This window comes from Melospiza georgiana, chromosome Z (assembly GCF_028018845.1).
Source record: "Melospiza georgiana isolate bMelGeo1 chromosome Z, bMelGeo1.pri, whole genome shotgun sequence".
Taxonomy (NCBI): Eukaryota; Metazoa; Chordata; class Aves; order Passeriformes; family Passerellidae; genus Melospiza; species Melospiza georgiana.
Genome location: NC_080465.1, coordinates 74,576,405 through 74,589,042, shown reverse-complemented (window position 1 = coordinate 74,589,042; position 12,638 = coordinate 74,576,405). Strand labels below are relative to the sequence as shown.

The window sequence follows — 12,638 nt, the reverse complement described above, 5'->3', positions numbered from 1 at the left end:
AGCTGTGTATCATAATGCCTGTGCCCAATGGAATGAAATGAATGTTTCCCCGGCAACCTTAATTCTCACATTTTCTAGGTTCTGAATGCTTCTCTTTGAGATGTTAATAATAGTTAACTTTTTTTCCCCTATAGCTAATGTGAGACACAAAAATGTGGTTGAATTTTAAACATGCATATGAAGGCAAGTAAGCATCTTACTAGTGAATATTGAATATACAATCATTATGTTGATTCAGTTATAATTTGTCTTTTATTTGTATTGCAGATGTGGTTGTGAATTCTTCCCTATTGTATGAACGCTGTGTGATATATTTAGATAGCTGTCAGAGCAAAAGGATTACATTTTTAATCATAGTTTATGGGTAATGCATTGTTACAGTAAAAAGAAAAATGGGGAAGCCATGGTGACAGGACACAAACTACCTAGGTGATATTAAGGACTGTTTACAGCTAATGTGGCAGAGAGAACTTTTAAGAAAAGGTATTAAAAAATAAAGTGTTCTGGCTTTGGAAAGATTTACAGAGAGCAGGAGCTTGCAAAAAAAGCCAGCAAAAGAGCAAAGCACAGATACACCAATAAAAAGGAATGTCAGGACTGCCCTTTTCATCAAGCAGCACAGCAATATCTTCTGTGCTATTGTCTGCATTAGGAAACAGTAAAAGATTTTGTATTTTTGACTGATTTATATTTGCTCCCCAGCTTGCTTCTTGTAATAGTTTTAAACAGATCTACTAGTTTTGATGACCTTCACATACTGCTAATATTGCCAAAATACTTGGAACCCATCTTTCCTCATCTTATTTTTTTATCTTTGTGCCACCTTCCAGCTGGGTTCCAAAAGTCTGAGATACTTTGGGATGCACCTTCTGCAGCATAGGTGGCAGTAGCAGGAAGGATGCTTGCAGAACAAAGTATGTCTTTGCTTTTCATGCTGACTTCAATAGAGTACTGAGTCAAGTGGAGCTAGAGTCTCTACCTTCACTTGCGAGAGTCCAGAATATCCAACAAAAAAGTCATTCAACTTTTGTTGTTGTTGAAGTAGGCCTCTACATTGTGAGGGATGTTTTATCTGGGCAAGAGACAAGAGTTTTGCTGAACAACCCCAGAATAAGCTAAGGACCAACTCCGTAGACAGCTCCAGGTATGGCTGTCCTACCTTTGTGGAGCACACAGGGAAGAAAGCCCCAGACCCACACTGATCCCTGTCTGCTGGCTCCCATCCTCCCGTTTCAGATTTATCATGTCTTTGGCATAGGCTATGTCCATATAGTGCAGCATTTGACCAAGGATCTGTGTCATAACAAAGTAGTTCTAAAGCATAACTGTTCAGGTTGGATGGAGTGGTTGGAGTTTCTTCAGTTCAAAATACCAGACATAATAATTTTATGTCCTGTCAGTCATGTGCTTGCTCCCTGCTGTAGGGAATTACTTGGCTTAGTTCCAGGGAGCCCCAAAGCAAACTGTCACAGTCCTCAAGTAGAGCCTGGTAGGAAAGAAGGAGAAGCATGGAGAAGGCTGGTGTATCTCACTGACAGATGCAATGAAACCTCTTCCTTGAATACCCTCTCCCAGTCATAAAGAACAGCCATCCTTTGATAAAGGTTAAAAACATGCATAGGGTCAAAGCTAAGACTTTCAGAGCCTGGTTCTGTATTTTGCAGTAGTTTGTAAACTTTGTTGCGCTCAAAATCTTGTTTATGGGCAAAGAGAAGCCACAACTTATAAAACTAAAAATTTCCTGTCAGTGTGACAGAAATTTTGGTCTAAACATTATTGTCTGTCCAGAGGTATTCATTAAAGAAAATAAGAAAAACTTCTGTGCAAAAAAAAAAAAAAATTGTGATACTGCAGTTGAAGTTGTTGAGAAAAATAAAAAGCTTCCCAGTTTCTCCCTCTTTTCTTGTATTTGCTTTTCCAGTGCTCTGATTCCTAAAGTTGATAGTTTGATTTTGCCGTTGCTGGTGGTGTTGGTGGGGATGTTATGATAAGTTGTCAGCAACTGGAGACCTTCTTTGGGGAGGATTGAGATGTCCATTTTGATAGTTTCTTCTTTACCTGCAGTTTCTTTTATATGATACCTAATATATTTCCCTTTTTCCACTGGTCTGGTGCTCCACATTACACCTGATATTACTGCATGTGGTGGTTTTTCAGTGTGCTATATACTATTTTTTTTCCTTCTTTGCTACACCTAAAGCAGATTTTCTTCAGTTCCCCTGTTTGCAGACCTGCAATTCTCTAACTGGCAAGTGGTTACATGCTTATAGCTGTGGGATCTATGATGCCAAGTACGTGCTCCATGTCTTTATCCTGCCCTGCCTGTACTCCTCTGTGCCATATCCTGAGTCTCCTCAGGGTCTCTCTATCATACCAGGCTTGTACTGCATCATTAAATTCCAGTTGTAAAACCATGATAGTTGTGTACAAAGACAAGGGAAATAGAGCCAACTAGCCACTGGTCCCTGGTTAATTTGAAAAATTGTTCATGCACTCATAGCTGTAGCTTTTCTTTAGTCTCACTTTTATATTTTAATACTGTTGCAGGTATTTATTCACAGGTGACTCTTTGTGTTATGTTAATTGAAATCTGTGCAACTGCTAAAACCAATTATCCTCAGATCACCTTGGCAATGCCTTTGCTAATGGATAAATGCTTTTGTAGACCCACTTACAAAGGATAATAGTAAGTAGACTTAGTTTCATGTTTAAAATTAGGAATCTGATTTTGATTTGGATCAGAATAAAATTCTGCTCTGAAAATCTGTTTAAGTCACATCAATTCACACATAACAAGGTCCTTGTTAGGGAGAGCCCTTTTTTGCCCATTGCCAAGCAATCACATGTGGGAGACAGGCCAGCTGCATGATCCAGTCATCTCAGTAGTGGTTGTGACACAGGACCTCTTAGCCTCTGCTCTGCAATCTGCCCATGGTGGGACTATAAGGGAAATGTTACAACTTTTATCTTCTCCACCTGCATCACAAAAATTTGTATTTTGAAGTGAGGCATATTTTCTAAGCATAGAAATGTGTCATTCTGTTCATTTTTCATGGCTTTTAATATGTATCTTCTGGAATAAAGATAATCTCTAGTGCCTCGTTAGTAACAGCAGTTTTATGTGTCTTAGCTTGTACAAAGAGAAATAACACAGAAACACTGTCTCACATTTTTGTGGAACTTTGTTCTCCTCTGAAAATATTTCTTTTCTGAGTTCTTATTGTCAAGACTTAACAAGAAATGGGGCTTGATGAGCAATGCTTTGGGATTCTGGGTCAAAGTCTTTCTGCCTGCTTAATTGTTTAATACCTAGAAAGTAGGTGGTGGAAATGAATATTTAGTTTTCATAATGAGGAGGAATCATGAGGGGCATGTACGAATCTCTGTGGAGGCTTGTGTTCCTGAAAGTGTTCTTAAGACAAATGGAAGACAAGAGGAAGAATAGATGTTGTGATAAAGTGGGGCTTTCCAGAAGAAGAAGGTGGAAAACCAGGTGAGAGAAACAAATGGCAGACTTAAAAAGTAAGCAGTGGTTCTTTGCATTACCATGTAGTTGCACTGTGGGAGTCCTTGCTGTGGAAGCTGTGCATGCTAAAAAATGTGCATGGATTCCAAAATCACAGAATAAATTTGTGGAGAAAAAGATTCACTGATATGGAATAAAAAGGACAGCATTTCTGGTTCAAGTCTCTGTGGCAAGCTAAGAGGTCATCCTGGAGAGAATAGAATAGACACACTTCTTTGAACAGTGTTGGTGAAAGATACTTGGCTAGGTGGACCTTTGATCTGAGCTGAAAGGCACACTCTAATGTTCTTTTGAAGAAAATCAATCAGCCCTTGGGAGCTTGCTCTCCCACCCCTTCGTTTTCCTTCCCTCTTGTCTAGGATCCCCTTCTTTTCTGTCACAAAGTCAAACACTTTTTTTTTCTAACTCCTCTGCTTTTTTCATCCATACCATCAAATGTTATTTGTGATCCTACCTGAAACTGTTCTTGCCAAGGTTTCTAATGTTGTTTCCTTTGCTCGATTTACCAGCTCTCTCTCTTCCTTCAGAGTTCATGGTCCTGTCTGTCCCTCAGCATTTCCTCAAAAGGATCCTCTTCATTTCCTCTCCTACTTTCTGTTAAATTTTCACAAATCTTGGTCAGTGGTGCCCTTCTGTTATTCCTTGACTCTGGGTAGGGTAGTCTCCCTCTGTAAGGCACCCTATAAACAATTGTTTAATTGTTTTCCTTAAAGCCTGTCAAAATAATTTTTCTGTGCTATCATGTGTGCAGGGGGGTTGACAATGGTTTGTTTCCCAACTGTTCATCAGTGTTTTCCATGTTTTCTCAGTGCTCATGACTTTATGGGTGTAGATCTATTGTCTTTGGGCTCCCTGTGCCATGTAAGCACTTAAAACAGGGGCAGCCTTTTAGTGTGTTTGACCAAGGCACTAAAATGTGTGTATGACATTTAGAGTGTATCACAGACTAGGATAGACTGGTAGTGTTGTACTAGGACAGAGCCTGGCATTTTTTCATGCTGAAAAATCACTGTCTTGTGTTGTAAAAGTGACTGTTTTTCCTTCAAGTGATTTATACGCACGCTGCTGGCATACTCAGCTTTTAAAACATACCATTGGAGCAAGCATCCAACTTCTATTCTGATTTTGTTAAATCCAGAAAGAAAGTGCTCTGGAAGTTTACATTGGATGTGTTCTCACTTTAGGGCCAAGGTGGACCTTCAGGAGGAAAGGCAGGAAAAGCTGGTAAAAGTAAAAAAAAGGTAAGATTCTCAAGTCTTAAAAAATGTTTTTTTCTTTTTTCAGCTATGAGATGCAAAGAAGATATAGTCTGAACAATGAGGTGTTTTTTTATAAAGTTGGTAAAATATAATTTGATTTAGCAGTAAGAGGTTGCTGTAGGTTTCCACTGAGAAGCAAAATATACCAGCAAGTTAAGCCAAAAAGTATCGCCTGGAACAAAGGCACAATTTGGGTAAAATGCAATATGAAAAGATTAAATTAAGATATTTGGGATGTGAATTCCAAAATACTAGCTGACTTAGACTGTGAGAAATCTGCTCAGTTTAGAAAATTCAAAGTATAGCCCATATTCACTTAACAAAGAAGTATTAGCTGATAATAACTCATGATAATGTTTTTACTATTGGGCAAATAAATTATTTGAATACCTTGATTTAATCTACCTTCCTCTTACTTAGCTCCACTGGGAAGGATGGAGGATCCATGACAGGGATGGAAGAACAGTCTACATACCTTTAAACAGACATATTGCTAAACAGCTTTTCACTTTCTTGGGACAAATCACAAGTCTCACTGAATGTTCCTCTTTTCGCCATTTAAAAATGGAAAGTTATTTACTTTTAAAATTAAAATCATAAATAAAAATGTTAAAACCATAATACTACTTATCTGATTCACTTGGGGAAACAGCCACTGAACTAACTGGCATCACATAGTATGTGATAAATGTCCTACATGCAGGTGTTCATGTAGGGAGCATTAAATCACAAACAACTGTTCTGCAGCCATCGTCCCTCGTGCATCAGAGTGCCTGACCTTCCTTACAGCTTGCCTCATTTCAGCTCCCTTGGGGAGAGAAATAAGGCTGCAGCTTGTGAATTTCCCTGGGCTCTTGAAATATGCAAAATTCTCAGTTACTTTCAGCCAATGCACATTTTAACCCAGCGTTGTGCTTTTTACCTTTGTGGTACTCTGCAGGTAGCAAAGCCTTGCTGGGTCCAGCCTCTATAGCTTCAGCCACAAGCTGTACTTACACCTTGGACTCATCCTCAGTTTTGTATGGCTGTAAAGTCAGCAGGCCTGAAAGAACTGTATTTACAAGAATGATTGATTTATTTTAAATCAACTCATTACACAATTTGAACTGAGGGAGAAATTTTGCCTGGAGCAGTTAAGCACTTTAATCAGCAGTTTTGTGTTCTGACAGTTTTTTCTGTAAGGACAATTAATTGAAATTCATTCCTGCAGTGCTTCATTTTCTTTTTAATGACCTTATATCCTGACATGAGCCCAGTGCTAGCCCAGGGAGAGTAGCAGTCCGTTGTTTGGAGAATGGAGACATGCTGGCCTTTGCAAGAAATTGGTTAACATTCCTCCAGGAGCCACATCCCTGCAGCTTTGTATTTCAATCTAAATTCTAAGAGTAGCCTATAGAATAACAAGCCAGGAGTAATTGCAGGTTCTTGGCTTGTGCCCTTGAATAGTCCTTAAGTCCTATAATACCCTTGGGTATTCTGTGGCAAGGGAAACAGAATTGCCGACTTTTAAACTGAGATTGAAGTGGAATCACTTGATTTTTGTTATTGGAATTAATCCAGTTTTGTGCCAGGGCAGGAATTATCTTCAGAGTGCAGCTCCTCCAACTCACTGAACTCCTGCTGGCAAGTGTAGCCATACGAAAATCTCAAATTTTGGCCTGCCATTTGTGTTCTTCTGCTCTGCTCAAAGCAAAGATGGGTGGGAGAATGTTGTTTTTATCTCTTTGCTCTCTGCCTCAAGAAGTGCTGCTTTGGCAAGAAGCAAAACTGTCAGTCTTGTTGCATTTCTGAGCTTGTCATTCCTGTTCTAGGATGAAGATGACTTTCCTGAAGCGAGAGAGGACGGGTCGACAGCAAGGGCTGCAGTCAGATCCCCGGATCAGCTGGAGCTGACTGAAGCTGTGAGTAAAGCAATGCCTCTCTTGTCATGAGGTGTGTGTGAAACTCCATAAGCAGAAGCCTACCCATCAGTTTTGGAGGAAATTCTGCAAGAGTGAAACTCCGGTACTTGCTGAAGTACAGTGTCTGCAGTAACGCACGAAACGGCTTCAACAAAAAAACAGGGAGAATGTGCTATGAAAACCAGTTCTGGGCTTAAAGCACTGTAACTGCCTGGAGATAATCCAAAAGCAAAAATGGGGATGGGGCTTTGTTCAGTTAAGGAGGACCCAGAGCCAGCACTGAGCTTTCAGGTGCCTGTGTGCAATACACAGGACAGGGAAGTGTCCTACAATTTTATTGCTATTTCTTCTGTTGGTTCAGTAGCATTGCAATTGGTCAGCCTTCCAACTGCAGTTGTTTCTCTCTGCGCACTGCCTCATAGAACTCTAGCATTGTTCCCTGTCCTTAAACTATCACTGTGACGGGGAAGGTTTATGCATGTCCTCCAACTCAGGCACTAAATATAGTTAGCAATATTTTTTTTTGTTCACAGTGGTCAATCCTAAAAGTACTGCTACTGAGCTTATTGTTTATTTTTGGACAGTGTAAATTTTAAAGCCACGCGTTGTCTGTCTCACCCTATAGAATGCAGTTAGCATTTTTCAACTGATTCCATATCTTAGATAAGAGTTAAAATCAAGAAAGCCCATTGAAATACTGTAATCGGAAGCAGAATGACTGTTCTGGATTCCACTCTGAGCCAGGATGTCCCCTGGCTCAGATATGTGGTATCACTGCAGATATCACATATACAGCTAATGCCACCACTGTTATTGTGGTGGCAGTAGCTGTATATGTGGTATCTGTAGTGAACTGAGCATAAACATGGTAATTTTATTGCTGTACTTTGTATTAGTAGTGAAGTTTTATTCACAGTACTATTTTGTTTCCGTTTCAAAGGAATTAAAACAGGAAATTATACGTACCTTGACAGCTGATAATCCCCATGTTCCCCAGGATATTATCAGATTCAACTTTAAAGTAAGTGTGACATGATGTATAAAACTGGAATTTTTCACAATTAATTGGTTTTGTGTTTTCCTTTGGTTTATAACCAGGTAAATTTTCTTTTAATGCAGCTACATCTTATTACATATTTACTGCCAATGGTTCTTAAAGGGTTTTGTAGAGGGTAAAATCTAAAAGCACTGATTCATTTATTTATAAGTAGGATATCATAATTATGGTACAAGATCTGTCAGTGAAGGTAAAAATTGCACCTAAACTCATGTAGTTACTTTTCCCATTCTTTGGTGGTTAAAGGGCAAAAGGTAAAGTTTTTCTCAGTCTGTAAGAATTATGTCTCAGTATCCACACTTGAAGACTGAATTGCAGGAGAGCTAAAAATTTTGTTTTGTGAAATCAATGTCCAGCTTTATTCACGATGAGTAGGAGTGAGCAACAGACAACCAGAAAATATCCAAGAGTCGCACCTTCACTTTTATATGTGTAGGGCACACACTGTTATACGCTGTAGAAGCCTTCTGCCACTACCATATACAGCCACCAACACAATAGGGAGGGTGGGTGATGGCCTTGCCCTGAATGAAAGGGCATGGAGACAGCTCCTCCAACTCTGGCATTGAATTATTCCCAGATTTAGAGAGGTGTCGTGGTTTAATCCCAGCTGGCCACTAAATCCCACCATTCACTCAGTCTCCCATGGTAGGACAGAGAAGAGAATCAGAGGAGTAGAAGTGAGAGAACTCATGGGTTGAGTTGGAGACAGTTTAATAGGGAAAACAAAAGCTGTACAAATTAAACAAGAAATTAGTTCACCACTTGAGGCAGATGTTCAGCAATCCCTTGGAAAGCAGGGTTCCATGTGACTTAATGGTTACTTGGTAAGATACACACCATCATTCCAAACATCCCCTCCCCTTATTCTTATTCTTCTCCCCAGCATTCTTTTTCCCCCAGATTTATATGCTAAGCATTCCATATGGTATGGCATATCCTTGGATTCAGATGGGTGAGTTAGTGATGAGGTGGGTGAACAGAACTGTGCAAGTGCTGCTGAGCAATAACTAAAACATCCCTATGTTATCAGCACTGTTTTCAGCACAAATCCAAAATAGAGCCCCAAAATACAGTAGCTACTGTAAAAAATATTATCCCTATCAAAACCAACACCCAAGAGAAGAGAAAACCAAGCAAAATATTCCCATGTCTATCTCACCTCTGTGCTACTGTACTTGTTTGACCAGCCATCGCAAGATTCCAGAGAAAGGAAAACAGTCTTGTGGAATAAAAAAAAAAGCCCTTCTCTTCCATTTGGAGCTGAAGCTTTCCTTATTTATGGTATATAGATAGGTGATCAGTAATCCATATCTTCAAATTCTCCACAATGACTGAAGTGAGCTCAGTGATATGCTGTGATTGACATAGTAAGCAAATCAAAGTAAGCGAACTATTGAAGCATCTGTGTTCTTTGGTGGCTTCTGTTTGCTTTTAGGTGCAGCTAAAAACTAAATTATACAGATTAAGCTGTTCTTTGCTGTGAAAGTAATGAGGCACTGGAACAGGTTGCCCAGAAAAATTATGGATTCTGCAACCATAAGTGGGATGGGGCTTTAAGCAGCCTGGGCTAGGGGAAGGTGTCCTTGCCCAAGGCAGGGAGGTTTCAACAAGATGTTCTTTAAGATCCCTTCCAGCCTAAACCATTCCAGGATTCTATGATTCTATGGTTTTGTTGGTTTTTACTTTTGTAGGAACGAGCATACATGCTAGTGGACGATATGGATCATACAGCCGTTCACTTCACATTGAATGGATATTTGATACACAAAGATTCAGATGAAGGCAGACGCCAGAGTATCAGATCATCCACTGAAGCAGGTAGCTTTATTGTCTGATACTATGATAATTTTCAAATAGGCACTAGTTCCTCTTATTCAACACGATGGAATGATCATGCTGCATTACCACAGAATTAAACTGCTCCTGCTTGGGCTTGCCTGCCTGTTGGCAATCAAAATTAGAAAAATAATCAGCCAGGTGTTTGCTGCAGTCTAGAAAATAGTGTGTGTTTTTTATTTGAATGCTAACACTGGAATTTTCCAAGTTATTTAGTGTCTTCTAAACATCTTTCACTACCACTAGCTGGACATACATGTCTAAACTACCTAGCCTATTTTGAAAGTTTCAGACTGATTTAAAGTATCAAAGCAGAAATGTTTGGAATCTGGGTGATTTTTCAGGGAACTATCACATGCATGACCAATTCTTGAATTCTTACTAAGACATATACTTTCAGACAATGTGAGATACAAAACCCTGAACTACTTGGACCTTTGATCTGAGCTACTATCGACACTCTTAAGTGTTCGGACAAAAAGATGCATTAACCAGATACTGAAAGCTCTGTTGTTAGTAAAGAGTTCTAGGTTTGAGTTTTCAGCAGGGAATGATGTACTGGCTAGTGATTTAATTGTATTTCTGCTGTTTGTGAAGGGAGAATTTCTGTCACAATGAGTGTTCTGTCAAAGTGGTAACTGCAGGCACAATGATAACACTGGGTAAACTCCTGAGAATAGTTTTTGCTTGGAGCTTCTGAGGGTCAGTGCCTCCTTTATTTTACACTTAACAAACTATGCATGATGATTTGAAGTAGGGCAAAGTGTTTAATGGGATCTTCAATGCCATGAAATCATGGATTTTTGGCAGTGCTTTTCATAGATTCCAAACCAATTAGTTTCAAGTGGCTCTATGCTAGCATGGCTACACAGTCAAGGCTATGATTGGAATGCAGACATCCATCATTGTCAAACAAAACTCGTATATTAATTTTTATCCATATAAATAAGAACAACCACGTTATAACCTCTGTGTGCCTTGAAAACATTCTTAGTAGTTGTACAAACTGCAGAAAATTCTGGAGGATAGAAAGGTCTGGAGCTGAAGTGATACCCAGAAACAGAGTTACTCAGATCAAAAGGGTTACAGAAGTTTGCTCTGAGTTAAAACATTTATTTTTTTATTTCAGTTAATCGAGAAGTACTGCAAATGAATTCTAGAAATACCCTTGTGACCTTTTGTGACTTTGAGCAAACAATTGTTCTCCAAAGTGGGGATTTGTTACTGTGTTGTCTAGTGATACAGCATTAGGAAAGGGTACATATGTACATCTATGCTCCAGAAGATAGAGGATCTGTAGATTATTGGATAAGATGTCCTGTTGTTCTGGGCTCATTCATGTATCCTTTCTGTCATCAGAAGAGACGCCTGCTGAGGATGAAGAGGCTCCTGTGGAGGCTGCTGCTGAGCCAACTGAAGAGGGAGAGACTAAAGATGAAGAACCCACAGAAGAAGCTGAGGTAATTCTCTATAGCCAGCTAAGAGCTGTCCATTTTATTTTTAGTATTAGCTTTTAAATTACATTACTATAAAATGGGTTTGCTTCTGTGATTGATTATTTTATGTCTGAGATGTCTGTGCTGTAGGTGAGAACCTCCAAGTTCTCCTGGGCAGCTGTGGTTCTGCTGCCATTTTTCAGATATAGAAGGTGAACAAGGAGATCATACCAGATCTGTCTTTATCCAGATATTATATCAAAATAAAGTATAATCTGCTGGGATTTAGAATCTTCCTGGACAGTATATCCGTTGGTGAAAAACAAAAAAACTGAAGAGATGATTAAGACATAACTGAATGAATTAAGTGGTGGCTTGATTTAAAGGCTGATAGGAAAGGAGTAGCCTGTGAATGTCTGTTCTTATCCACACGGTGTCAGAACCCACAGTGTCAGAATTTCAGGTGAAACTCATTGTCTAACAAGGAAATGAAAACACAGGGTAATGGGACTCTAACAAAATCTTGGGGTCCCTCAGTCCATTTTACCAAAGGCAGCTGTGCTATATTATCTCTCTCACGTCAGGTATCTCTCTTATGTCAGGTTTTAAAATAATTTCAGTCCTTGAATGTATATATTCCCATTCAGATATAATTTCAGAATCTCATTGATCTGAGTGCTGGAAGTCTCCTAATTTGCATCTTAAATATTTATTCTTCAGTTACAGCCTCCTTCACTAGGCAGCAGAAACCAGCAGTCTGAGAAGAAGGAAAAAGATAACTGATTCTCTCAGGATGAAGTCACTGCTGTTTTTTCTTGCAGGCTGAAGAAGAAGGAGAGGGAGAGGGAGAAGGAGAAGGAGAGGGAGAAGGAGAAGGAGGGGGAGAAGGGGAACATGAAGCTGAAACAGCTGAGGCAGCAGAGGAAGAGCCTCATCCCGAAAAAGTGCCAGAAAGGAAGCTTAAAAACCAGTTCAACTTCATTGAGAGAGGTTCAACTACATTCCACTATCCTCTGCGGGTATGTTGCTGTTTCCTTCAGTGACTTGGAGGATCTTTCCTTTGGAGGGGGCATGTAGATCACCTGTGTTTGTATCATATCCTGTGATCTATTGATACTATTAGGGAAAAAGGTATAGTGGTTGTACTGTTGTAAAACAATTGTTTAATGACAATGGTGACAGAAAATTTCTTGCCTCATGAACTCTTGGACAGCCTACAAAAAGTTTTGAGGCTTCTGTAAAACCTTAAGCCTCTACTTGGTTCTATTTTTCAAGTCTATTTTCTCTTCTGAAAATGTATGGAGCAATGTTAGGGTAGCAGCTGAGTACTTGGTATGTGTGAAAGCAATTTTTCTTTGTCACTGTGTACTTTTATGGTTTTGTACTTCAATTCTTATTAATGGAGCAGAGATATAACAGATAAGATATAATCTCCATATATTAAAAGGACAAATATGTTTGGGCTTGTATTAACATGGGTACTAGAGTAACAAACTTATGTAAGTGTGATAAATCTGTACTTCTTGTACATGGTACATCTCCCTCCCACTTTGCATGCACTTTCCAATAAGTACAGACCCAAACCCTTATGTTCCTTCCCTAAGCTTTTTGCTGAACCTA

The 12,638-nt window shown here is 39.3% G+C and overlaps 1 protein-coding gene across 2 annotated transcripts in view; it reads left to right on the top strand.

Annotated features, from left to right (window-relative positions):
• The window catches only part of DNAI1 (dynein axonemal intermediate chain 1), a 135,738-nt gene that overhangs the window by 7,300 nt on the left and 115,800 nt on the right, over nt 1-12,638 (top strand). For both annotated transcript variants that reach the window (XM_058043987.1, XM_058043986.1), the window contains exons 2-7: nt 4,711-4,767; nt 6,597-6,686; nt 7,627-7,707; nt 9,438-9,564; nt 10,942-11,042; nt 11,840-12,037. In XM_058043987.1, coding sequence (XP_057899970.1) covers nt 4,711-4,767; nt 6,597-6,686; nt 7,627-7,707; nt 9,438-9,564; nt 10,942-11,042; nt 11,840-12,037 — 654 coding nt within the window. The remainder of the gene's footprint in view (nt 1-4,710; nt 4,768-6,596; nt 6,687-7,626; nt 7,708-9,437; nt 9,565-10,941; nt 11,043-11,839; nt 12,038-12,638) is intronic.